General features: G+C 42.0%; 1 protein-coding gene across 1 annotated transcript; it reads left to right on the top strand.

Annotated features, from left to right (window-relative positions):
- The first annotated feature begins 381 nt into the window (after positions 1-381).
- On the top strand, positions 382-3672 carry LOC109774624 (secreted RxLR effector protein 161-like). Its single transcript, XM_020333372.2, has 3 exons — positions 382-937; positions 979-1097; positions 3649-3672. The coding sequence occupies exons 1-3, from the start codon at positions 382-384 to the stop codon at positions 3670-3672; spliced, it is 699 nt and encodes a 232-aa protein (XP_020188961.2).
- Positions 3673-27241: the final 23569 nt, after the last annotated feature.

Below are 27241 nucleotides of genomic sequence, written 5' to 3'. Positions count from 1 at the left end.
TGTTGAAGGTACGGACGAACATCAGGTGCTGAAGCTGAAAAAAGCACTCTATGGGCTGCGGCAAGCGCCTAGAGCATGGAACATCAAGTTGCACGAAACACTTGTGTCAATTGGGTTTGAGAAAAGCCCTATGGAGCATGCTGTGTACAGAAGACACACTGGTAAGGATTTTCTCCTTGTTGGTGTTTAGGTGGATGATTTAATTATCACTGGTTCAAGCACCAAAAACATTGCTGAGTTAAAGAGCAGATGAAGAGACTCTACAGTATGAGTGATCTGGGACTCCTGAGCTATTATTTGGGGATTGAGGTATCTCAAATACCCGGCTGCATCAAAATTTGTCAAGCTAACTATGCCGCAAAAATAGTTGAGCAGTCAGGCATGAAAGGATGCAAGCCGCGTGCTACTCCTATGGAGAATCGTCTAAAACTAAGCAAGAACAACACTGATCCTCCAGTTGATGCCACAAAGTGCAGGAGTCTAGTGGGAAGCCTAAGATACCTTGTCAACACAAGGCCTGATCTAGCATTTGCTGTTGGGAAAGTAAGCCGCTACATGGACTCCCCTACAACTCAGCACGTGACGGCTCTTAAACATATTCTGAGATATGTAGCTGGTACCATCGGTTTTGGGTGTTGCTACAAAGAGGATGGTGATCAAACACTGATTGGGTATAGTGATCACTTGGGCGTCACAGGCATAGCATTTTTTCTCGGTAAAGGCTTGATCACTTGGGCGTCACAAAAACAGAAGATTGTGGCTCAATCATCGTGCGAGGCCGAGTATATTGCAGAAGCGTATGCTGCAAGTGAGGGTGTATGGCTCAGTGGACTACTTGCTGATCTGAAGAAAGAAGGGCCAGTTGTTGCAAAGCTCAAAGTAGATAACAAGTCAGCCATAGCTCTTAGTAAGAATCAGTTCTCCATGACAGAAGCAAGTACATAGACACGAAGTATCACTACATTCGTGAATGTGTAGAGGAAGGGAGAATCATCATCGAGTATGTGCCAACAGAGAAGCAGCTCGCAGACATTCTCACAAAGTCATTGGGGCGTCTCAAATTTGTCGAGATGCGAGAGAAGATTGGAGTTCTGGAGGTAAAGGTTGTCACATCATGATTAGGGGGTGACATGTTGGAATAATCCTGATGCTCTAGTGTCAGGCAGTGCTAGTTTTAGTTTCAGTTTCCTTCAGAGTTTCATGTAGTTTCAGTTTTCTTCAGAGTTTGTAAGCCTGAGGCGTGCTTGTCCACGTCATGGCAAAGTTTGTTAGTCAAACGTGCCTGCCAGTTCGGATCGTGGGATGGCGCGGTCAGTTCACGAGCTGCGATAGGCACGGTTAGTTATGCATGTACAGAGAGCCCCGCTCCCTGAGAATAAGAAGGAAAGAGATCAGAAAAGCCGTAGATTGCGCGCGGCACAAAACTGTTCTTGCATGTGTGCTGTGTTCGTGTCTCTCCTCTCATTCAATCCACCGTGATAGTGTGTGTTTTCTAGGATCTTCACCAACAGTGAGGCTCACATGATACAGAGTATGATTTTTCATCTGTACATCAACAACAATCCGCCCTCGTCCCTCACGCTTGCTGGACTCTAAGGACCCCCCCCCCCCCACCCGCTGTCGCCGAGGAGCAGGGAGATCTGCCTTCGCGCTCGTCCCTCTGAGCCTCCCCGCCGCCCATGGAGGAGAGGAGCAGGGAGCTCCGCTGTCGCCCTCATCCCTTGCTCTCGTCAGCTTCAAAGGAACCCCTCGCTGCCCATGGAGATGGACGTGAGGAGCAGGGAGCTCTGATGTCGCCCTCATCCCTCGTGCTCGCCGGCTTCCAAGACCCCTCCCCAGCTGCCACTACCAGCCCCTCCATGAGCACCACGCTGACGGCGCACTAAGCTGTAAGCGCGCTCGCCGGCCTCCAAGACCCCTCCTCTGATGCAATCTTGGTCAGCAGTAAGCTTTGAGCCTGAAGCACTTCCCCTTCCCTGCTTCCTTTTCTCCCTACCTTCATATGCTCTGAATAATAGTCCTATATTGTACAGGTTTTGTTTTGAGGTATGTAGAACAAAGCATAATCTTCTAATTCATTTAAATATACAAATTCGAGAGTTTGTCATCCAAACACGATTTGGTATTGAAACCTCACTGAGATTCAATGAGCCAATTCAGTGAACAACCAAACAAGTGAATTCGTATCCTGTCCATTTCAATTTCCTTGCTGAACTGGTATTCCAACCAATTCAATACGGAGCCCTTCAATACATACATCCAAACAGAGTGTAAGAGGTTTCCCTACTAGTGGAGCTTGCTCTAACAGGTCGATCTAAATTATGGTGTCACTGATTTCCTTTGTATAGCAAAATAAGCACATATCGACTTGACTACTTGGTGTTGCCATGGTTCATCTTCATAACTAATGACATAACATGGAGACTGGGCTTCCATGAGTAATAACATAACATTGATTTTGGGCTCCCCATGTTGAGCCATCTCATTATGCTGAACAAATTAGTAACCCATTTTAGCCAAAAATTTCAGTTATGCAACACACTGTAACCTTTACTAGTTGATTTGTAGTAGAACTGGTTTCCTAAGTTAGGTAAAGCAGTGTTGTTGCATATCCCTGCAGTTTGTACATTCTTTTGTTGTTCAAATACTTGTGTGAAGAAGATGGGTGTACTTGCGTATTATTATTTGATCAATTTCTTGCTTCTTGTGACTTCCATTGCCTAAGCGATTTCTCACATGGTTCTCTATTCATTTGCAAGATGGTTCAAAGGTTATTCTGAGCATGTCAAGGCTGAAGTGCACACTTCCGAGGTTTGATTTATTGGCCATTTTGTTCGTGCTGATTATAATCATATATGTACATGGCGAGAAGGTACATAGAGAAGAGTGAGCATCAAGATAAAGTCTGTCCTACTCTTCTAACGAAGGATCAGGTAAAATAAACAACGAAGCTCAAGTTTTATGTCCTCTAGCTACTTTGTACATACTTTTAAGGATTAACAAGTTGCCATCTAAGAAGAGAAACTTCAAACTGTTTCATCAAATTATTAGAACAACAGACAAAAGAGAAATACGTCATGAAGGACAAGTCCCATGGTAGTCAAAAAGAATTTATATGTGAGGTTCACAAAGATCTTTATTTGTTTAATTCATACTGACATATGCATTCCATATTGACAGTTGTAGAACCGGTACAATTTCTTATAGACTAAAGACTTTAACTGCCACTGCATCAAGATAGTGTTGCACCCATTGATATTTTTGTGTAAGTTTTATATGACAAGGGCCATGAGAAATATTTTATATTCTATGATAATGTACATTTTGAAGCAAAATTCCATCGATAGAGAAAGTAAGAAATGGAATGATTTGCAGACCATGTACATTTTGCTAGTTTGGTTTATCGTGATTGTTGTTGATGTACAGATGAAAAATCATACGTATCGATGATATATTTTTCAAAATGATTTTTTGGGTAATGAAATAGGGGAGAAAATTCTCAATATATTCATTTGTACTTGTAATCCTGAAATATGTTTATTTATTTTTCTGTGTTATTGCTCAGGACCAAGCGTTGCACATATGGAGGGTGGGTTAATCATTGCTTGTGGTTTTTAAAGTTCAATTTCTTTCATTTCTATGTTGTAGGTTAATCCTGAAAATGTGCTATAGATTTTATATAAATTCTTGTAATCAGGTTAAATCTTATGATCATAGAATTTCCCTCGCACCCGCAAATGTAATATATAAATCAAGGCATGCATTGCACCTTTTATGCTTTTGCTACATTCAGAAATGCGTAAACATATTAATAAATAACGAGATAATAAGTTTGTGTATTTATGTATATAATGGTAAACTATATCATTTTTTGAAGTTCATTTAAATTATAATTGATCTGTACAATTTTGTTAATGCCTTCGGAATAACTTTTCAATGTATGTGAATTCTCACATTTGGTTGTAATATTAGTCGAGACGTGCATTGCACGTGCACGCTTACTAATGTAAACTTTTATATTAAATATTTATATTTATTTGTTATTTATTTTGATCAACTGGTTAACACATTAAACCATATAATAATGTCACACGGTTTTTAAGTATAGTAAAGTTTATTATAAAGTTGCAATAATATAATTGAAAATTATAGTTGTGATGTGCTAAGATAAAATACTTTTCATATATCAAAATTTACATTGGAATTTCCGTTTGGAGACATTGTGAGTTAAAAGACCTTTATTCGAACCCACTAAAATGATAAAACAATAAAGAAGTAACCAATTCACATGTCTCCATGGATTAATTTGTGTCAGTATGCAATTAATATAGTGCATATATATTCGTGTATGTGTCATTTCCTTGAATATCATGGTAGATATACCTAAAGTGTATGATTTAGCAATATCTTGGTAGCACTTCAGAGTGAAATAGAAAAATCTTGAGTATATGAGGTGTTTATAAGGTGCTTGTCATCTAATGATTGGGATGGTGTTACTGGATATATGTCTTGCAATTCCTATTAGATGATCTGCATTGCAATTTTTATCCGAACAAGAGCCCGACTTATATTCGTGTTTTATTCATAAAAGGTCGAGTCTTTTGATTTGGGGAACAGGCTGTCTATGGCCCTTTCCGACTTATAATGCAAATAATCATACTTTTGTGGTGGTTGACTATATAATAACATGGCTGGAAGCAAGTCCCACTGTCATGTAGACGCAACAACTGATACCACTTTAATTACCAATGAAGGACCCCATTTTATACATGGTGTTAACTCCTTCCTAAATACAAGGTTATGCACCGAATTGCCTTACCTTAGGATCCCAAAATGGAAGAAATCAAGATGATCCTGCGAAATAAGGTGAACATGTCAAGAAAAGATTGGTCATTAAGGTGTGCTTAGAGGATTGCATTGAAAACTCCTATGGGAACCATACCCTATTAAAATGTTTAGGTTAAATCATGTAATTTTTTATTGGAACTAGAACATTGAACCTTTTGGGCCATTAAGTATTTACTCTATGACTTGAAATTCAGGGATGAGAAAAACTTACTTGATATTCATGCCTTAGATGAATAGAAGAATGAGCTTATGAGAGTGACACACTTTTCAAATGGTAAAGGAAGCACGTATGGCTGAGTTGATTGAAATAGGAAAAGTGGTTCTATCAATTTTGTGTTAAGAATTATATGTGAATCCAACATTTGTCCTCCCCCAGCACTATTCATCGTCTTCCCAAGCTGACCCCCTCTTCCTCCTTCCGCTTCCACCCTGTCTTGCCTAAAGCGAGCTCTTGTTCAAGCTCACTAGTGATCTCATGCCGTATTGCTCGCCGCAACATCCTGGTCTCTGGCTCGGGCTCCATATAATCCGACGGGGGTAGAAAGGAAATGCCTCCCCACCTGCACTGTCAAGCTCTCGGACTCGACTCCGCTTGTGATCATGTGGCCAGCCGTATCGTCGTCGGCTTTGGCTCGCTGTCGGCCTCGGAGCCTCGCGTTGTTCCTCTCTACCTATTCCAAAATAAGAGAAGTTCATATTACAACCTCGAACTACCGCAAAAGTCTAATATACAACCGCAAAATATGAAACTATCTAGTTTACAACCTCCGACTTACAAAACGAGAAAGCAACAACTATGTACCATTTTTTACTAGTTTTGACTGGTCAATAGCCCAGTCAGCCTCCATGTTACCCCCTTGACCCACTTAATCCTGAATTTTGTTTTCTTTTCATTTTATTTTTTCAGTTCGACAAAACTTGTTGAAACATTCCTAGATTGAATATAAGGATAGTGTCGAATCTTGAGAAAATGTTCAGAAGTTTCTGGATACGTTCTTTTTTTCACCCAATTTTGACCTGAATGGCTCTAAATTTCAATTTTAATTCTTGTTTTTATTATATTTAGCAAAACTTGTTGAAACTTTCCCATATTGAGTATAAGGATAGTGTGGATTTTTGCGAATTGTTTCAATTTATTCGGAAACTTTCATTATTTAGTCAAATTTTAACCCAAAATGGCTCTAAATTTGAATTTGTATTCTATTTGTATGTTTGGCTAAACTTTTTCAAACTTTCCCAGATTGAATATAAGGGTAGTGTGCATTTTTAGTTTTTTTTTCGAAAACTTCTGGGCACTTTCTGTTGTTGGAAAACATGACCAAAATGGCTCTAAATGTGTATTTTCTTTCTAATAGTTTTTTTGTTCTTTTTCAAACTTTCCGATATCGAATGTAAGGGTAGTGCGTATTTTTTAGATGTTTTTCAAAAAAATTGGGCTCTTTCCGCTTTTGGAAAAAAGATTGACCGAAATGACTCTAAATGTGTATTTTCTATCTAATTGTTTTTTCTGTTCCTCAAACTTCTTGAAAAATTCCCTGATTGAATGTACGGATAGCGTGGATTTTTTAGAATTTTTTCCAATTTTTCTAGAAAGTTTAATTTTTTAGGCAAATTTTGACCCCAAATGTTCATGAATTTTTTTTCCAATTATCAAAAGTTGTTGAGACTTTCCTCTGTTCAATATAAGGGTAGTGTGGTTTTTTAGAATAGTTTAAAAATTTCTGGGCACTTCCATTTATTGGTCAAATTGAAAGTTAAGTGGGTTAGGGGTGACGTGCCAGCTGACTGGATGCTGACTAGGCTATTGACAAGTCAAAACCGGTCCAGGGTTGTTTCTTGTCAGGTTTTGTATGTTGGAAGTTGCAAACTAGATGGTTTCGTACTTTACGGTTGTGTGTTAGACTTTGGTGGTAGGTCGAGTTTGTAATATGAACTTCTCCCTTCCAAAATCCACTGGCACGAAAATCTTTTTCAGTTGCATAACTAATATATACCAGCAAACCAAATAAAGAATCATGATGTGCCACAAAAAGGGCACATCCTACACACATGGGCATATGAACCCACATTTCAAAAAATGCATTTTAAAATGTCAAAAAATTCAAAAGAAAATTTCACGCATATATCTTTGCAATATGTGTGTGCGCCACAAAGTTGTGTGAGAAAAAACTATTTTTGTTTTTCCTCCTAAAAAAATTCAAGTGCTTCTAAATAGCGTTCCATGACACTTATTTTTTCTTGTTTTGCACGGGCCAAAGAAAAAGTTATTTTTCCGCGAAACTTTCTGTGTGCACATAGAATGTGAGGATGTATGCGTGAGACTTTTTTCAATATCTTTTGGCATTTAGAAATAAGGTTTCCAAAGTGGGTTCATCTGCCCATGGGCTCATCCATGCACTTCTCGATGTGCCACGACAGAAAGGATGGGTCAGTGAGGAGCACCTGAAACTGTACCGGGCTGCACCCGCGCCCACAGATTGAAAGCATGGGCCGTTGAGGAGCACCTGAAACCTTAATTTGGACTACCCACAGATTGAATTCGCGTTGTACAAGTACATCACGTCCATGTCTCAAAATTAAATGCCACCACTTCTCTCTCTGAAAGCGTTTAGGATGTTTCCCTCTCGCTAGGGTTTGTTTCTCCCGGAGGCGATCATAGCCGCCGTCAAGCACCTCACCCTCCCTCCTCCGGTTGCGGCTGGGCGGGCTGGTTCGGGATGATTAAGGGGTGATCTGGTATCACTTCCCAGCCTTGATCTCCCTCCTAGAGGTGCGATGGAGAGTTAGGGTTTGCTTCAAGCCCCGATCGATCTAGGGTTCAAGGTTAGGGTGGGATCAGCGGCTATGGGATCGAAGGCCAATGAGGCGATGGGTTCCAGCTCCGACAGAAGTGGAGAAGATGATGTCTGAGTTGGGTCTCCGTGAGGAAGATCTCGATGATGTCGTCTTTGACGAGAAGGAGGCACCGCCAGAAGTGACGAGATGGATGGCTGTAGCGAGGGTGCACATCAATAAACCGTATAGCCAACTCTGGTTCTTCAAGAACATGCGTGCAGCATGGGATTTGGCACATGAGGTGAAGTTCTGTCCTCTGGAAGATAATCTATATACGTTGCAGCTCTTCTGTCTAGGGGATTGGGAGCGAGTCATGCAGGAAGGACCATGGAACTTCAGGGGGAATGTTGTAATCATTATCCCATATGATGGAATCACCAAGTCCACGGAGGTCAATCTGGACACACTGGATATATGGATACAGATACATGATGTTCCTGATCTATATGCACACCTAGTGACACCGTTGGCTGCTAAGGTGGGTGAGGTTTTGTTCACAGAAAACATGACGCAAGACTTTGCAGGAAACTTTTATCGCGTGTGGGTCAAGATCAATGTGCATAAACCCTTGAAGAACGCGGTGTCAATGATTCGTGATGGGAAACGCCAGATCTATCAGGTGAAGTACGAGCGCCTGCCGGATTGGTGCGCTGTATGGGGGCATCTAGGGAATGTATACAAGGAGCATGGAGATGGCATCCAGCCCCCCTCTGCATTATACTTCAAAGATATCTATGCTTCGTGGAACATGCGAGTTGGTGATGGCCCTGGACGTGGCAGAGGACGCCGTGGTGGCCGTCGCGGCAGCCGTTCTGCCGGAAGGGATGCTGGATGGGCCGGAGCCCCAAGCCATAGGGAGGGATCTGAAATTGTGAATACAGAAACCAAGGATCCAGATGCCATTATGGAGGATGTGGGCGAGAATAGAAAGAGACTGGCCAATGAACAGAAAAAGGGGACTGCTCTTGCTATCTTACCTGCCACAGGGAGTACGCTAGCTGTTATCCCTCAGGTAATGCCTGCTAGCCCACCATCGGTGCAAGACCCAAAGAGGTCCCGTATCAATCCAGATAAGAACAGCTTGAAGAAAGGAACTACCACGGAGAAACAAGGTGATATTAGATCGGCGACCTCCCGTGGGGAGGATCGCCGGGCGCAATGAATGTTTTATGTTGGAATTGTCATGGTGCGGGCAAAGCCATGACAATTCGAGAGCTTCGCGATCTAGCAAAGCAATTTGCCCCGACCGTGTTGTGTATCGTCGAAACTCAGATCTCAAAGGCACGTGTCGGGAGTCTTGCTAGTACTTTTGGTTTTACTCATTGGTGTTTTTTGGAATGATGGAATAAAGCTGGATGTCTTTGGTTACTCTGAGTATCATGTGGATGCGAAAGTGCTGATCCCTAACCACGAGGAGTGGAGACTCACGTGTGTATACGGCGAAGCACGGATGGGAGAGAGGTATAGAACATGGGATGTGCTTAAATCTCTAGTCAGTGTCAGTTCCTTGCCATGGTTATGTATTGGCGATTTCCACGAAGTCCTACATTTGCACAAGCATGTTGGGACGGGGCAAAGACGAAGGGCGCAGATCCAGGGCTTTAGGGATGCTATGGACGTTTGCGCGTTAAATGATCTTGGGTACCATGGGAAACCTTGGACTTATGAGAAAAAGACCTCCGGTGGAGGTTACTGCTGAGTGCGCCTAGATAGGGATCTAGCCAACTCAGATTGGAGCACACTCTTTCCCTGTGCAAATCTTACCCATGAAACTATCCTATTAGACTGCAACTTGAGCCGGTGCAGGCTTCACAAAAGGTGCATAAGATATTCAGATATGAATGCTATTGGGAGCGCCATGACACATTCTTTGATTCGCTTGAGACCATGTGGAGCGGGAGCCCGGGCAGCCAGTCTGCTACGCAGCTCTCCAAGAAGCTTGAGGACTTGTCGGCGTCCTTGCAGCAGTGGAGTGGGGCCAATATAGGATGTGTATCCAGAAGGATTAAGAAGTTGAAGAAGGAGCTGGCAGTTTTGCAGAATGACCCTCAATGACTGTCACCCTCACATGCAGAGGCAAAATTACTGATCAGCTTGTGGAATTGTACCATATGGAAGAGATTATGCAACGGCAACGACCAAGGGTTGGATGGCTGACGGAAGGTGATAAGAACACGAAATTTTTTCAGAGAAGGGCTAGCATGCGACTAAGGAAAAACCTTATTAAAAACCTTCAAAAACTAGATGGCTCTCTTACACAAGATCTTACGGAGATGGCGGGCCTCACAAATGAGTTCTACAAGGACCTGCTCCACTCTGAAGGTACTACGGGTATGGATATTGTTTTGGATGCAGTTCCGGTTAAAGTGACCACTAGTAGAAAACAGGGCTTTGGTCACAGGGCAGTATTCACATTGGTCCCGGTTCCGTCACGAACCGGGACTAATGTGAGCATTCGTCACGGTTCGTGCGGCTAAGGCATTAGTCCCGGTTCACCTGGGCCCTTTAGTCCCGGTTGGTGCTATGAACCGGGACTAAAGGGTGCGATGCCCATTAGTCCCGGTTGGTGGTACCAACCGGGACTAAAGGTTAGACCTTTAGTCCCGGTTGGTGCCACCAACCGGTACTAATGGGCTTTGAGGCATTAGTACCGGTTCACGGCACGAACCGGTACTAAAGGTCCCATTTTCAAACTCTACGCCCCCCCCCCCCCCCCGTGAACCGCCTTTTCAGTTTCACAAAAAATAAAAGAAAATGATAGAAATGTCAAAAAATAAAAGAAAATAAGATTCCCATGTGATATGTGGTCTAGTTGTTAGCAAAATTTACAAACATGAATTTTCGCCATTTTTGCAAAATCTCTCAAGATTTGTAAAATGGGTATAACTTTTGCATACGAACTCGGATGAAAAAGTTTTTTATATGAAAAATCATCTACTCGAAAAGTTACATCCGAATTTAACTGGGGGAACCTCGTTAAACATTTTCAAAATCCTCAAAACCTAACAGAAAAAAAGTTACGGGGCTTTTAAGATCTAGTGTGGAAAAAATCAAAAAAAATTCAAACTGTGGTCAAACTAATTATTCTAGAATATTAGTGTTACTAAATAATTATTTCAGTTATTTTGAATTTTTGGTCAAATCTGGTCAAACTATGGTCAAACTGTGGTCAAACTAATTGTTCTAGAATATTAGTGTTACTAAATAATTATTTTAGTTATTTTAAATTTTGGTCAAATCTGGTCAAATTGTGGTCAAACAATGGTCAAACTAATTATTCAAGAAATATTAGTGTTACTAAATAATTATTTCAGTTATTTTAAATTTTGGTCAAATCTGGTCAAACTGTGGTCAAACAATGGTCAAACTAATTATTCAAGAAATATTAGTGTTACTAAATAATTATTGTCTTTTAAAACAATAGTTTCAAACTCAAACAGTGAAATGTGTCACTTCATGCTCAAGCAAAATTCCCGAGGGTTAATAGGATTGACATCTTACTATTGTCAGGAAAACAACAAGTGCAGACTTGGAAACGAGGGAGAATAGAACCCGGAAGTTAAGCGTGCTCAGGCTGGGGGAGTGGGAGGATGGGTGATCGTTCGGGAAGTTAGATGATTTGGAATGGTGAGGGTGATTAGAGATTACAGGATAAATTGAGCAGTGATGAGGGGTGATGATTATGTTGGGGAACGTAGCAGAAATTCAAAATTTTCCTACGTGTCACCAAGATCAATATAGGAGACATCTAGCAACAAGAGAGAGGGGAGTGCATCTACATACCCTTGTAGATCACGCGCGGAAGCGTTCAAGAGAACGGGGTTGATGGAGTCGTACTCGTCGTGATCCAAATCACCGATGATCCTAGCGCCGAACGGAGGGCACCTCCGCGTTCAACACACGTACGGAGCGGGGATGTCTCCTCCTTCTTGATCCAGCAAGGGGGGAGGAGAAGTTGATGGAGATCCAGCAGCACGACGGCGTGGTGGTGGAAGTAGCGGGATCCCGGTAGGGCTTCGCCAAGCGCAAGCGGGGAGGAAGAGGTGTCACGGGAGGGAGGGGGCGCCAGGGCTTGGGGTGCTGCTCCCATGCACCTTCCCACTATATATAGGGGTGGAGGGGGCTGGTTTCTTGCCCTCCAAGTCCATTGGGGCGTTGGAAAAGGTGGGGGAAAGAAATCCCATCATTTCCATTCCCCACCGATTGTTATCCCCCTTTTTTAGGGATCTTGATCTTATCCCTTCGGGATATGATCTTATTCCTTCTAAGGTGGGATCTTGGTGCGCCTTGACCAGGGTGTGGGCCCTTGCCCCCACTACCCACGTTCATGTGGGTCCCCCCATGCAGGTGGGCCCCACTTCGGAACCTTCTAGAACCTTCCCGGTACAATACCGAAAAATCCTGAACATTTTCCGGTGGCCAAAATAGGACTTCCCATATATAAATCTTTACCTCCGGACCATTCCGGAACTCCTCGTGACATCCGGGATCTCATCCGGGACTCCGAACAACTTTCGGTTAACCGCATACTAATATCTCTACAACTCTAGCGTCACCGAACCTTAAGTGTATAGACCCTACGGGTTCGGGAGACATGCAGACATGACCGAGACGACTCTCCAGTCAATAACCAACAGCGGGATCTGGATACCCATGTTGGCTCCCACATGTTCCACGATGATCTCATCGGATGAACCAAGATGTCGAGGATTCAATCAATCCCGTATACAATTCCCTTTGTCAATCGGTACGTTACTTGCCCGAGATTCGATCGGTATCCCAATACCTTGTTCAATCTCGTTACCGGCAAGTCACTTTACTTGTACCGTAACGCATGTTCCCGTGGCTAACTCCTTAGTCACATTGAGCTCATTATGATGATGCATTACCGAGTGGGCCCAGAGATACCTCTCCGTCATACGGAGTGACAAATCCCAGTCTCGATTCGTGCCAACCCAGCAGACACTTTCGGAGATACCTGTAGTGCACCTTTATAGCCACCCAGTTACGTTGTGATGTGGTACACCCAAAGCATTCCTACGGTATCCGGGAGTTGCACAATCTCATGGTCTAAGGAAATGATACTTGACATTAGAAAAGCTCTAGCAAACGAACTACACGATCTTGTGCTATGCTTAGGATTGGGTCTTGTCCATCACATCATTCTCCTAATGATGTGATCCCGTTATCAATGACATCCAATGTCCATGGTCAGGAAACCATAACCATCTATTGATCAACGAGCTAGTCAACTAGAGGCTTACTAGGGACATGTTGTGGTCTATGTATTCACACATGTATTACGGTTTCCAGTTAATACAATTATAGCTTGAACAACAGACAATTATCATGAACAAGGAAATACAATAATAACCATTTTATTATTGCCTCTAGGGCATATTTCCAACAGATTAGAGATTAGAGGTTAAAATAATTCAGAAATTTGAAAATCAAAAAAAAAAATTCAAAAAAATTTCAAAAAAAATCATAAAATTTCCTTTAGTCCCGGTTGGTGTTACCAACCGGGACTAAAGGTGGAGCTCCACGTGGCCGCGGCCTTTAGTCCCGGTTCGTGTAAGAACCGGGACTAAAGGGGAGAGGCATTAGTAACGACCCTTTAGTCCCGGTTCAAAAACCGGGACTAAAGGGCCTTACCAACCGGGACAAAAGCCCCTTTTTCTACTAGTGTGACAGCGGAGATGAACAGAAATTTGACTAAACCGTTCACCCAGGAGGAAGTTAAAACGGCTCTTTTCCAGATGTACCCCACGAAAGCACCCAACCCTGATGGATATCAAGCACATTTTTTTTCAAAGGCACTGGGAGCTGTGTGGGGGGGGAGGTAACCAATGTGGTCCTTCGAATCCTTAGAGGGGAGGAAAGCCCGGAGGTAATTAACAATACTTTGTTAGTACTAATCCCTAAGGTCAAGGATCCGGATCAATTATCACAATGTCGTCCTATCAGCCTATGTAACGTGCTATACAAAATTGCCTCGAAGGTTTTAGCGAATAGATTGAAACAGATCTTGCCAAACATTATTTCAGAGGAGCAATCCGCTTTTGTCCCGGGGCATTTGATTACTGACAACATCATAACAGCCTACGAATGCCTGCATTTCATGAAAAGAAATAAAAGCAAAGAGGAATAGGTTTTGTGCTATGAAACTTGACATGATGAAAGCCTATGATTGTGTAGAATGGTGTTATCTTGAGGCTATTATGATCAAGCTTGGATTTGCACCATCTTGGGTGGCCTTGGTAATGAGGATGGTAAGCTCAGTTAAATTCTCAGTTCTATTTAATGGTGCCAAGTTGGATGAGTTTACACCAACGAGAGGGATCCGTCCGGGGGACCCAATTTTTCCATACCTTTTTTGCTTGCAGCGGAGGGCCCTATGCGCCTCTTAAAAACACAAGATGAATTATCGCACCTCAGTGGAATACGAGTTGCTCCATCGGCTCCGTCGGTAAGCCACTTGCTCTTCGCAGATGATAGCCTGTTGTTTGTCAAAGCCAGTTCTAATGGAGCAAATGAGTTGTCCTCCTTGATGGAGATTTACTGCCAAGCTTCGGGCCAAAGAATTAACTTGGCAAAATCATCAGTTTTCTTTAGCAAGGGCTGCCCTAATACCTTGCGGGTAGAGGTGATGAACTCTCTTAATATTGCAAATGAATCACTCTCGGATAGATATCTTGGGATGCCCACTGATGTTGGTAATAGCAAGAATGGTGCCTTCAAGTTCCTAAAGGATAGAGTGTGGAGCAAGATAAAAGGATGGATGGAAAAACTCCTATCTTCAGGAGGTAAGGAGGTGCTCATTAAATCAGTAGCACAGGCTGTCCCGGTATATTCTATGTCTTGTTTCAAGCTTCCACGGGGATTATGTGAACACATCAACACATTGATATGGAAATTTTGGTGGGGGGTAAGGAAGGACAAAGGAAACCAAGTTGGGTTTCATGGAGCACAATGACAAAGCCCAAGTTTTGTGGAGGGCTTGGGTTCCGAGACATTGAACTTTTCAATCTTGCCTTACTTGCTAGACAGGCTTGGCGAGTGCTCATGGAACCTAGCTCCCTAAGTGCTCGGGTCTTGAAGGCCAAGTATTTTAGCAATATTGATTTTCTATCAGCTGAGTTGGGCAAGGCTCCTTCACAGATCTGGAGATCCATTCTGGAGGGATGTGATGTCCTTGTTCAAGGACTTATAAGAAGAATTGGTGATGGGATTTCGACCAATGTTTGGAGGCACAACTGGCTCCCGCGCCCCCACAACATGAGGCCGATTGTATGCAGAACACAACACCAACCATAAGTAGTGGCCGAGCTGATGCTGCCGGGAGCGGAGTGGAACAGACCATTGATCAATGAGGTGTTTCTGCCCTCGGATGCAAGAGCTATATTGGAGATTCCGCTGTGTATAGTACATATGGAGGATTTCTGGAGCTGGGTTCACAAGAAGAATGGAGTTTTCTCAGTGAGGTCGGCTTATCGCATGCTCATAGATACAAAAATGAGGAGGGAAGCCTGGCTTGATGGCCGGTCCGACTCCTCTAATACCGAGGGTGAGCAGTGAGCATGGTCTAAGCTTTGGAAGGTGGATGTACCATCAAAGGTAAAAATCTTCTTGTGGCGCCTGGCGCTGAACTCCATGCCTACGGCAGACATTTTACACAACAGAAACATGTCGACGACCACAACTTGCAAGCTATGTGGAGCTGAAGATTCTTGGCAACATTCTCTTCTACATTGTAGCGTCGCGAGATGTGTCTGGGCTCTGCAGGACCCCGACATTTATGAAGTCTTGAACAATGCAAGGGAGCCGGATGCCAAGAGATGGATTTTCGCTATCATGGAGATGCTATCATCTGCTGAATTCACACAAGTGTTGGTGACACTATGGGCTATTTGGTATTCTAGAAGACAGGCCATTCATGAAAGTATCTTCCACAGCCCTATGTCTACTCATATCTTCATCATGCGGTACATTCGGGAGCTAAACCGAAGCAGAAACCTCGTGTGGTAGCGGCCAGAACTTCTGGTACTCGAACGGGGTGGATCACCCCGGAGCCTGGTGTTGCTAAGTTCCGGGTAGATGGTGCGGTATCGAGAAACCAAAATGAAGGATCAATCAGTGTTGTTTGCAGGACGTCAGAAGGTGATTTCCTGGGAGCCTCATGCATGAAATATAGAGGTATTTTGGAGCCAGCCACTTTGAAGGCTCTTGCCTGTCGCGAGGCTCTAGCGCTGGCAACTGACCTACACCTGGATAGACTACTGATTGCATCCGACTATCAAGCCGTGGTACGAGATATCCAGAGTCGGACAAGAGGTGCATATGCGACTGTTATTAAGGAAGTTAATGCGAGAGCGGCAACCTTTCAGCAATGCTCCTTCATCTTTGAAGGAAGAGATTCTAATGTCGAGGCACATAGCCTCGCTAAACATGTTTTTGGTCTGAAACCGGGGCGCCATGTGTGGCTCTTAAACCCTCCCAGACTTAAATTGTATCCCATGAACATTATTATAAATCAATAAAGCAAGTGTGTTTGGATTCAAAAAAAGATGTCAAAAATAAATTTGGGCAAAAAAAGTGACTCAAAAAAAAACAAGTACAGTATGTCCTGCCTTTCCGGGTTGTCGTTTTGATGATCCGATTCCGAATCAGGCCGTATCCGTGTCGTATTCAGAAAAGGCTGAGCACGGAACATATAAGCACCCGGCCGGACCTCCTTTTTTCCCTCGAAACCCGACCACCAGGCATCGACCGCAACAAATATTCAGCCATGGAGCTGGAGGCAGATACCAATGAAGCGGCGTTGTACGTTTCCACACTATTCGACACGGAGGATGAGTCACCGACAGTCGAACCCGCTGATCTTCCTCGTGGCGCCGAGATGCAGAGCGGCGATCAGTCCCGTCAAGGGAAGGATCTCCGGAGCCTGCTCAGGCAGCTCAAGAAGGAGAAGCAAAAGCTCGAGGAGCAGCGTGGTCTCATGGAGGCCACGCTGGACCGAGTCAACTCCCTCCAGGAGGAGGCCAAGGCACTGCAGCAGCAGTGTCGTCGTGGCAGGAAGAAGAAGGGGGAACACGCTGCTGCCGCCTGTCCTCAGCCTGCGAGGCCCCAACACGACGACGATAAGCCAGCCATGGAGGCCCAGCAGCAGGTCCAAGGCGACGATGACATGAGGAAGGAGATGGACAGGGGCAAGTCGGCCAAGCAGATCGCCGAGGAAGAGGAGATGGCCTTTGAGGTGGAGGACTTCGCCTTGTACCGTCGCAACTGGGAGTCCGCATGGGGAGCGTGTGGCTACGGGTTCTTCAAAGACATGAGTGAGTACTGACCACTGAACAAGTAGCAGCTAATTAAGGGAAACTCCTAATTAAACATATTAATGCATGCATGCTTACACTTTGATCCATTCATGTTAGATTTCTGTAAACATTCATGCATGAACTTCTCTATTTGGTTGGTGTTTGCAGCGACCGTGAGCCCCATGCACTTCACCCACTGGACGCCCGGATGGAGCCCACATGATGCCGCCATTGCCCGCGCCACCCTGCAGATCTTCACCATCAAGCTCACGGAGATAAAAGGTGGCCTTGAGTGGCCGTTGTCTGTGTACGGCGTCATTGCTGCGCGGGACTGCGTGGATCGCAATCGCAACCCCCTCTTCTCTTGCGATAGGTGGAGCTCCCAGATGCTAAGCCAAGAAGTACATAAGCTCCTTACATTAGTTGGGTAAAATATGCTAGCGTTGTTTTGATCAATCTTCTCTTCTTTTGCTAACATGTTATGTTCGTTGATGCTTGCAGGATCCTTTCTTCCGGTTGATTGGCCCGTCTCGCGCCATCGTGTTTACCGATCCAGTTGACTTTGAAATCCAACTAAGTGTAAAAGGCGAAAAGTTGTCTCAAGATAGAGCATTGATCAGTGGGACGTGCCATTACACCGAAGGACATTATCCAGATGCATCTACCGTTTGCTTCAGCAACTGCTTCTGCACGACGGAGTTATGCATGGAACAGATTGATGAAACTGTTCAGGCAACTATATTGGGTGTCCATGTCAAAAATGGGCCGTGGCCTTTTGATTATGGCGGTCAAGTGGCATGCCTCTCGCCGTCGCGGACAGCTGAGATCATTGGTGGTAAAGTCACTTATACTACTGATGCCTCACCCATGGAAGTTGTGTTGCTTGCTTCTCGTCGTACAACAATGCCTAAGGGCTCATACAGTTACCTTCATCTATCGAGAAATGTAGTTTCTGTAGAACTAAAAGGAAGCCTCAAAGTTGTCATACAATCCTACTCAGAATTGGGTGACATCGCCACACAAGGTGAGGTTTGCTTCATGCCCAAAGCATGCAATATAAGTTAGAAGACATGTTTCATGGGTGACCGTCCTAAGGTGGAAGTGGAGGTTACCGTCGCTTGGTCTCTGCTTGTTTCGAAAAAGTCACGTATCATGATATAGGGATGTGACTTTGACGATTCGAAACTAGCACTCAATGGGTTGGGATTTGAATATTGTGAAGATGATGGCTAAAATGTGAGGGGTGGCAAACCATCTCTTTTCTCAATATTTATATCCATCTAATTTCTGCATTAAATAGCTGCTATGTAGGTCTCATGTGTCTAACTGTTCAAATTTATGTCATGTACTATAAGTTAGACATTATAGTTGTTAAGCATTTTGATTTGATTAATCATCTACCGCTTTCTTGTGTGTATAGGTTGATATGCCTTCTCTTGGTTTCACTCAAGTTTTGTTCTTGTAGCAGAGTCATTCTTTGTTCCTTTTCTTTACAAGTGAAATCAGATAGTTAAAGCCAACGAAAAAGATAACCATCATGCATGGTGAGCTTTCTCAGTTGCGTAAGTTCAAGTAGTGCTGAAATATTTATCTTAACCAAAAAGAAATCTTAGCAAATAGCCACCGGAAGTTCAGTAGACTAAAACTGATGGCAGTAATGTAGTCTGATGGATGTGTAACGTGCTTGGAACTCTTGTCCCATAAGTTCAACTTCGCCGTTCATGAAATGCAAGAAATCTATGAACCTATCACTGTCGGTGTCAAAGGTATAGAAGACAGGTAATGAAGTAAAAATAATGTTGCGTACTTGTCCAAAATGGCATGCAATTCATGTCTACAGCTGGTGTGGCCATGCCTCCATGAAACTATTAGTAGTACTCCGTATTTCTAGAGTGAAATGCCTGACCATCGAACTGCCTCGACGTCGTGCTCGTGGTGCTCGATGTACTGATTGGCTTATGCCATGTAAAAATAAAACAGCAGTGCTCAACGTCGTGCTCTTATGCCATGTAAGAGGCGTCCTACGGGCAGGGTTTTGTCTCACCAGTTACGAGTGTCATTTAAACCATCTATTTAGCACGTAGGTTGATGAATACCAACCAAACGGGCAACCTCCCGCAACACACAAAACATTTCGGAAAATCCCAGTTCGGTTGTGTGCTTCCCACCGGTTCTTGGAAGGTTCTAGAACCTTCCCACACAGGTTATTCTTTTTTTCTATGTTTTTCTTTCATTTTTTTCTTCTTTTTCATTTCCTTTTTTCCTTTTCATTTTTCATTTTCACTTTTTCTTTTATGTTTATTTTTTTTATTTAACCAAAAAATTCAAAATTCTTGAAGATTTTTCAAATGGTGAAGATTTTTTTGAAATCATGAACATTTTTTGAAATTGGAGAATATTTTGCAAATTCTTGAAACGTTTTTGAAATAATGAACATTTTAGAAATACGGGGACACTTTTTGAATTCTTGAACATCTTCTGTCATTCGAAAACATTTTTCTGAAATTTGCAAACATTTTTTAAAGTTCCAGAACATTTGATGATATCCGTTAAAAAAAAAATTCAATTTTGAATTTGTTTTTGAATCTGATAATATTTCAGAAATTCATGAACATTTTTAAATCCGTGAACATTTGATTTTTTTAAATATGTTAACTTTTTTTGAAATCTGGGAATAATTTTCAAACTTACCAATGTTTTTCAAAATTTTCAACAGTTTTCGAAATCCCAAAATTTATTTATGGAAAAAATATCTCTACTACTTAAAAAGAAATGTAAGATTTGATGTTTCATTTTTTGCCACCACCTCTTGGCCTGACCTTGCCTGTATATGATATTCACCATCTTAATTTAGTTACCTTCAGATCAACTTAACTTTAATTTATTTAGAATACTCCGCATCACCTATATGGGCCTGCCCAAAACCTGGCAAGTAGAGCGGGGGCCAATATACGGGCCCGCATAGGTCGGCTTGGGATCAATATGCGGAGAACGAGTCCTGCTAAAGGAATGCAGGGATGAATATGCTGTCCTATGCGGGCTAATTAACTGGTACGCAATTAAATAGCTTACTGCTTAATTAAAGGAGGATACACTGTGTGCATATTGGGATACAGTTGCCACGCCGGCGAAGAGTGTGCTAGACGATGTCCTATGATATGGTAAGGCATGTTGTACCTAGAGATTGTTTCTTCCTCCTTGTTGTTTGATGACTCATAACAAATTTTTGTTTGCCGATCAAGTAGTAGCCCTAGGATTAAGGGTTCGTTCATCCAATCTAAATTGTTGCCTCAGAAAATTTGATTTCTTTACACCGATCTAGCATGTTGCCTTGATGAAAGGTTTGCTCATCTAATTTTATTGTTCCCTTGGAAAATACAAGATCAATTCATCGTCTTGATATTATTGCCTTGGAATCAAGAATGGTTCACCGACCTAACCATTGCTTCCAATGAACATTTGGATAGATAGATACCAAACTAATAGAGACTAGAAAGACTCTAATTCCTGTTAAGGATGATCATGTCGTGCAAAATTGTAGAACCGACAACAGTGCATAACAAAAGTAATTGGGCGAATTTGACGGAGCACGATGTGCATTACTATTTTCTCTAGACACCGGAAGCACATATACACATGCATTGCGTAATTTTTTGTATGTTTGTACATGGGAACTCCTCTGAATAATTATCGAACCTATAAGCAATGCACATTATCGTTAATCCAGAGCAATGAAGTGCTAACAATTTAATATGGACTAGCTGGCAAAGTTGGACCTCAATTAAGTTCGCATATGCATGAGCAATCTATATTCATGTTGTGGAGAGCTTGGCACTTGAGGAAGGATTAGATTTTTGGTAAGGGAAAGGAATCCATCGCAGCCTCGGTAAGCTTTGTTCAAAACTATTGGGCTTCTTTCTCTTCTTGTTAGGCAAACATGTAGGTGGCGGCATGCAACAAATGTAAGCAAGTGGTGGAAGAACTCCAGGTAAACACTAATATGGAGAGGAATGTTATTTCCTGGAAGCCTCCCACCTTGGGTTTTTACAAGATTAATGTCGACGCAAGTTTTGTGGAGGCCATCAAATCTGCGAGCATGGGGCGGTCGTCAGAGACCATTATTGACAAGTTATCATCTCCTCTTGGGATTATATTGGAGCTTGCCATAGCGTCGAGGAAGCCGAACTAAAAGCGACCCTCTTCGGCCTGTATGTTGGTACCACTCTTGACAACCCATGATTATGGAAACTGACTGTTCTTTCGCGGCTTCTGTGTTTGGAAAAGAGTGTGTTGATAGGTCAACTCTAGTGAACCTAAAGAAGGAGGCGTTGAATGTCTCTAAGCTGATTGTGGGTATAAAGATATTCAAGATTAACAGGAGGGCCAATATGGTGGCTCACGAGATTGCAAAGTTCAGTTTTGATAATAGGTCTGATAATATTCATTTTAATACTGTTCCGCCCTGCGTGGCAAATTTTGTAATGAATGATTGTATGAATGTTTTAAACTAATTAATATATGGTGGGTTTAAAAAAAATAGGAAAACAAATTACTTGAATGTACAATTTTTTGCCTAAAATTAATTAAATATCAATTGGACTCATAAATGTTTTACCACCACTCCATAATCTCAAAATAAATAAATAAACATTGCAAAAGTTGTATTGCCTTAATGTCGATATATCAAATTTCAACAATGGTTAGAATAGAAAAAAAAACTATGTGTTGAAAATAAAAAAGGCAGGCAATCATAGTTGGACAATACCATAATTCAAAATATTATCGAATTGGTGGCAATATATGTTATCTTCATTTACAAAATGCAATTTTATATCTATTTTTCCAATAATTTTCCTAACTAATTATAATATAAGACAACAAAATAGGTAATATCCAGTATGATCTAATTATTATTTATACTAAATTTCTATACATTTTGTTATTTTATATACAAACTAGAATATTCTCTGGTATACTTTTGTTATTTAGCATAACTGGTTGCACAAAATTGTTGCATAATATTTAATATGATGTTCTTTATTCCGGAATTCTAATGTTTATCATTTAATACATTCTCTAAATTTGAACCGTATTTTATAAAAAAAGAGAGTTATATTTCGCTTGGCAATATAATTCAAAATGATCTTTAAATCTGATAGTTGAATTTGAAAGGACAAAGCGAGGCATCCGCGCGATTAATTTGTGACACTTGCATAAATAATGGTGTATATATGTGTGTATTTCGGTGTATACTTAGTTACCTAAAATGTCTTGAAAGAGGTCTCTAAAACATAGGTCTAGAAAATATCGTGATAGCAATTTATCGTGCATGATTCGGTATAATCAAGTAGAGAAATCTAGAGTGTAGTGTGTCTACGAGGAGCTTGTCACTGAATCATTTTTCTGTCGAGCTAGAAATAGGTATACTTTGTTTGACATAGCGCCCGATGGTGGTTCTCTCAACCTTCTCTACTTACATGAATGTCGACAAGTCGATTAAAGATTTTTCATATCAATTTAGAAAATAGTTATTTCGCAACGAGCTAAGAAATAACAAAACGATATAGTGCTATTTTTTTTCATTGATTGTAATATTTTTTTGGTAGCTTACCAAGCTGACTGCTTGGTAGCAAAACCATACACTTAGTTAGCTAGCCTTAATTTGGGCAACCCACAGTTTGAATTCGCGTTGTACACTTTTACTCATTTCCGTGTTGTCGTTTTCGAATCTGGCCGTCGCCGTGTCATATTCATATAATAAAAAGCCTGAGCACAGAACACATAAGCACCGCCCGCGAAAAAAGATAATTCAGCCATGGAGTTGGAGGCAGATACCAACGAAGCCGCGTCATTATTTTCCATGCTATTCGACACGGAGGACGAGTCACCGACAGTCGAACCCACTGATCTTTCTCGTGGCGCCGAGATGCGGAGCGGCGACCAGGCAGCTCAAGAAAGAGAAGCAAAAGCTCGAGGAGCAGCGTGGTCTCATGGAGGCCATGCTGGACCGAGTCAACTCGCTACAGGAGGAAGCCAAGCCAAGGCGCTGCAGCAGCAGTCTCGCTCTCGTCGTGGCAGGAAGAAGGGGAAACGCGCTACTGCCATGGAACCTCCGCCATCGTCGTGGCAGCAGCAGCAGTCTCCTCCGCGTCCGAGGCCCGGCATGACGATGATAAGACAACCTTGGAGGCTCAGCAGCAGGTCCAAGGCGACGATCACATGAGGAAGGAGATGGACAGAGGAAAGTCGGCCAAGCAGATCGCCGAGGAGGAGGAGGAGATGGGCTTTGAGGCGGACGACTTCGCCTTCTACCGTAGAGTCTGGGAGTCCGCGTGGGGAGCGTGTGGCTACGGGTTCTTCGAAGACAAACAAAAAGAAAAAAAAAACCAACTCAAGGGCTAATTTTTGTTGGCTTTTTTTTTATAAAAGAAACTCCACGAGCACGGTGCGTCCGAGCCGAGACTCGAACTCTCGGATGGGCTGGCAGCTACCCCAGCTGCCCAGCCAACGGGTCAACGCCCCGTCCTCAAGGTTCTTCTAAGACATGAGTGAGTATTGACCACTGAACACCTAGCAGCTAAACACATTAACGTATGCATGCATGCTTACACTTATTTGATACATTCATTTTAGATTTCTAGGCTGGTCATAGTGGGGAGTAACTTATATTAGTATTATGCATATGACACTAGTCTAAATTACTATCTTCATAGTGCAAAGTAATATAGTACTAGTGTCATATGTGGCTTCATTTACTATCTTATAGACTCATGTTTTCTCGGAAAACGCTATGTTACAGTAACGTATTGTGTTACTCTAAGCACCTCTCTCCTCATTAACTACGTGACACATAAGTAAATTTGTCTTGAAAACGTTATGTTACTAGCTATGTTACTCCCGCTATGACCAGCCATGCATAAACTTCTCTATTTGGTTGGTGTTTGCAGCGACGGTGAGTCTCAAGCACTTCACCCACTAGACGCCCGGATGGAGCCCACATGATGCCGCCATCGCCCGCGCCACCCTGTAGATCTTCACCATCAAGCTCACTGCGATAGGTGGAGCTCCCAGATGCTCAGTCAAGACGTACGTAAGCTAGTATCTTACACAATTTGCTCTTCTTCTTTTTATGCTTTGGAGATCTTTCACTAGTTGGGTAAAATATGCTAGCATTGTTTTGATCAGTCTTCTCTTCTTTTGCTAACATGTTATGTTCGTTGATGCTTGTAGGATGCTTTCTTCCGGTTGATTGGCCCGTCTCGTGCCTTTTTGTTTACTGGTCCAGTTGACTTTGAAATCCAACTAAGAGTAAACGGCGAAAAGTTGTCCCAAGATAGAGCATTGATCAGTGGGACGCACCATTACACCGAAGGACATTATCCTGATGTATCCACCGTTTGCTTCAGCAACTGCTTCTGCACGACGGAGTTATGCATGGAACAGATTGATGAAACTGTTCAGGCAACTATATTCGTTCTCCGTGTCAAAAATGGGCCGTGGCCTTTCGATTATGGCGGTCAAGTGGCATGCCTCTCGCTGTCACGGACAACTGAGATCATTGGTGGTAAAGTCACTTATACTACTGATGCCTCACACATGGAAGTTGTGTTGCTTGCTTCTCGTGGTAAGACAATGCCTAAGGGCTCATACGGTTATCTTCATCTATCGAGAAATGTAGTTTCTGTAGAACTAAAAGGAAGCCTGAAAGTTGTCATACAAGCCTACTCAGAACTGGGTGACATCGCCACACAAGGTGAGGTTTGCTTCATGCCCAAAGCTTGCCATATAAGTCAGAAGGCATGTTTCATGGGTGACCTTGACCCTAAGGTGGAAGTGGAGGTTATTGTCGCTTGGTCTCTGGTTGTTTCAAAAAAGTCACGTGTCATGATATAGAGATGGACTTTGACGATTCGAAACTAGCACTCAGTAGGTTGGGATTTGAATGTTCTGAAGATGATGGCTAAAAAGTGAGGTGTGGCAAACCATCTCTTTTCTCAATGTTTATCCATTTGATTTGTTGAAGTGTCCCAATATTTCTGCATTAAATAGCTACTATGTATGTGTCATGTCGAACTATTCAAATTTATGTCATGTTACCCAAGAACTTATTTTTGTATGTACTATAAGTTGGACGTTATGGTTGTGAAGTGTTTTGATTTGATTAGTCATCTGCCGGTTTTTTGTGTGTATATAGGTTGATATGTCTTCTCTTTTTCTTTAAGAGCAAATATACTTTATTCCATATAGGATTGTCATACAAGAAGGTGAGAAATAAAGTCAGGTATCTCAGTATCCCAAGTACTAGAGTTTCTAGAGCTAAAAGAGTGCCTAGCTATCTCATCAACAACTTGATTAGCCTCCTTGAATCAATGCATAAAGGAGATGTTTGCAAAGTCCATCAACAGTTGCTTACATTCAGCAATAAGGGTTCATACAGTTACCTTTGTCTATCAAAGATTATAGTTTCTGCAGGATTGAATGGAAGCTTGAAAGTTGTCATACAAGCCTACTCACAATCGGGTAACATCACCGCACAAGGTGAGGTTTGCTTCATACCAAAAGCTTGAAATATAAGTCATAAGACATGTTTCCTTGGTGACTTTGACCCTAAGGTGGAAGTGGAGGTTACTGTTGCTTGGTCTCTGCTTGTTTCGAAAAAGTCACATATTGATTAAAGGAGCACATCATTGTGCGGGGACGAGAGCTTTGAAGGTTCCGACGATTTGGAACTAGCGCTCAGGGGGTTGGGACTTTGATTTTTTTTTTCATCCCCCTTGTTGAAGTGTCCTAGTATATCTGCATCAAATAGCTACTATTTACCTCTCATGTCGAACTATTCAAATTAATGTTATGCTATCCAAGCAACTATTTTCGTATATAATGTAAATTGGAAGTTATGGTTGTGTGAAGTATTTTGATTTGACTGATCTATTATATTATTTTTGTTTATAGGTTGATATGCCGTTTATTAGTTTTACTTGAGTTTTTTCTCGTAGAATATCCATTCGTTGTTTCTTTTGTTACAAGAAATCAGATGGTCAAGGTAATATTTGAGAAGCCAATGAAAAAGAGGACAATCATGCATGGTGGGTGTTTTTAGTTGTGAACGCACAAGTTGTACAGAAGTATCTTAATAGAAATGTCGAAGCTGGAAATGGCCAGTAATGCCATGTAGTTTCATGGATGTGTAATGAGTCCGAACTCTTATATACCATAAGTCTAACTTCAGAGTTGAAGAAATGCAGGAAATCTATGAACTTGTCACACTCGAACAACTTCGGAGTTGCGTACTTGTCTAAAATGGCGTGCAACTCATGCTTATAGCTATATTGTGGCAGTTATCCGTGTGCTAGCACCAACTACTAGTAGCATTTTCAAAGTAAAATGCCTGACTATGGAACTGCCTCGCCGTCCTGTTCTTGGTTCTCGATGTACCAATGAGATCAAGAATGGGCCTCGGTCCATAGGTACTGTTAAAAGAAATGACGGGACACCATGACGGGGCGTGCGAGACGGGAGCTCCTATTCAGCGCGCTGGGTGCTAGGGAAAGGTGTAGCGTGCACCACCTGCCCCCCCCCCATGCACGAACATAGGCCGACCTAGGTGCGGGACACAGCTCCCGTGTTTTTCGGGTTTTTTTTTGCTTCTTTAAAAAACATCGGGATTCAAAAAGAACTTTAGAATTAAAAAAAGTTCACTAATGCAAAATAATGTTCACGAATTCAAGTAACGAGCATTTTTTGGTTTTGATGAACATTTTTTGAATTTTGGGAACACCTTTTCAATTTAAATGAACATTTTTTATTTTATGAAAAAGGTCAATGAAGTTTTCTGAATATTATGAACAAATTTTGAATTTAGAACCTTTTTCCAATTAAATGAACATTTTTCAATTTTCCGTTTTTTTCAAATCATGAGCATTCTAGAAAATTCATTAACATTTTTGAAAAAATTATGGCAATTCTTGAATTCGATGGAAAAATAATAATTCAATGAAAATATTTTGAAATAAAAATGTCTACCACGATTTCAGAAAATGTTGTAATTTCAAAAAATGTTCACCAATTTGGAAAACAAATACCGAATTTCAGGAAATGTTCCTGAAACTTGAAAAAAAACTAAAAAGAAATGAAAAAATGGAAAGAAAAAGGAAAATAAGTAAATTTAAAAGATATAGGAAAAATAAAAATAAAACGAGAAAAAAATAGAGCAAAAAGCCCGGTTTGGAAAGGTTCTACAA

The sequence above is a fragment of the Aegilops tauschii genome, chromosome 2 (assembly GCF_002575655.3).
Source record: "Aegilops tauschii subsp. strangulata cultivar AL8/78 chromosome 2, Aet v6.0, whole genome shotgun sequence".
NCBI lineage: Eukaryota > Viridiplantae > Streptophyta > Magnoliopsida > Poales > Poaceae > Aegilops > Aegilops tauschii.
Note: the sequence above shows the minus strand (reverse complement) of the source record. Positions and strands in the feature narration are given on the sequence as shown.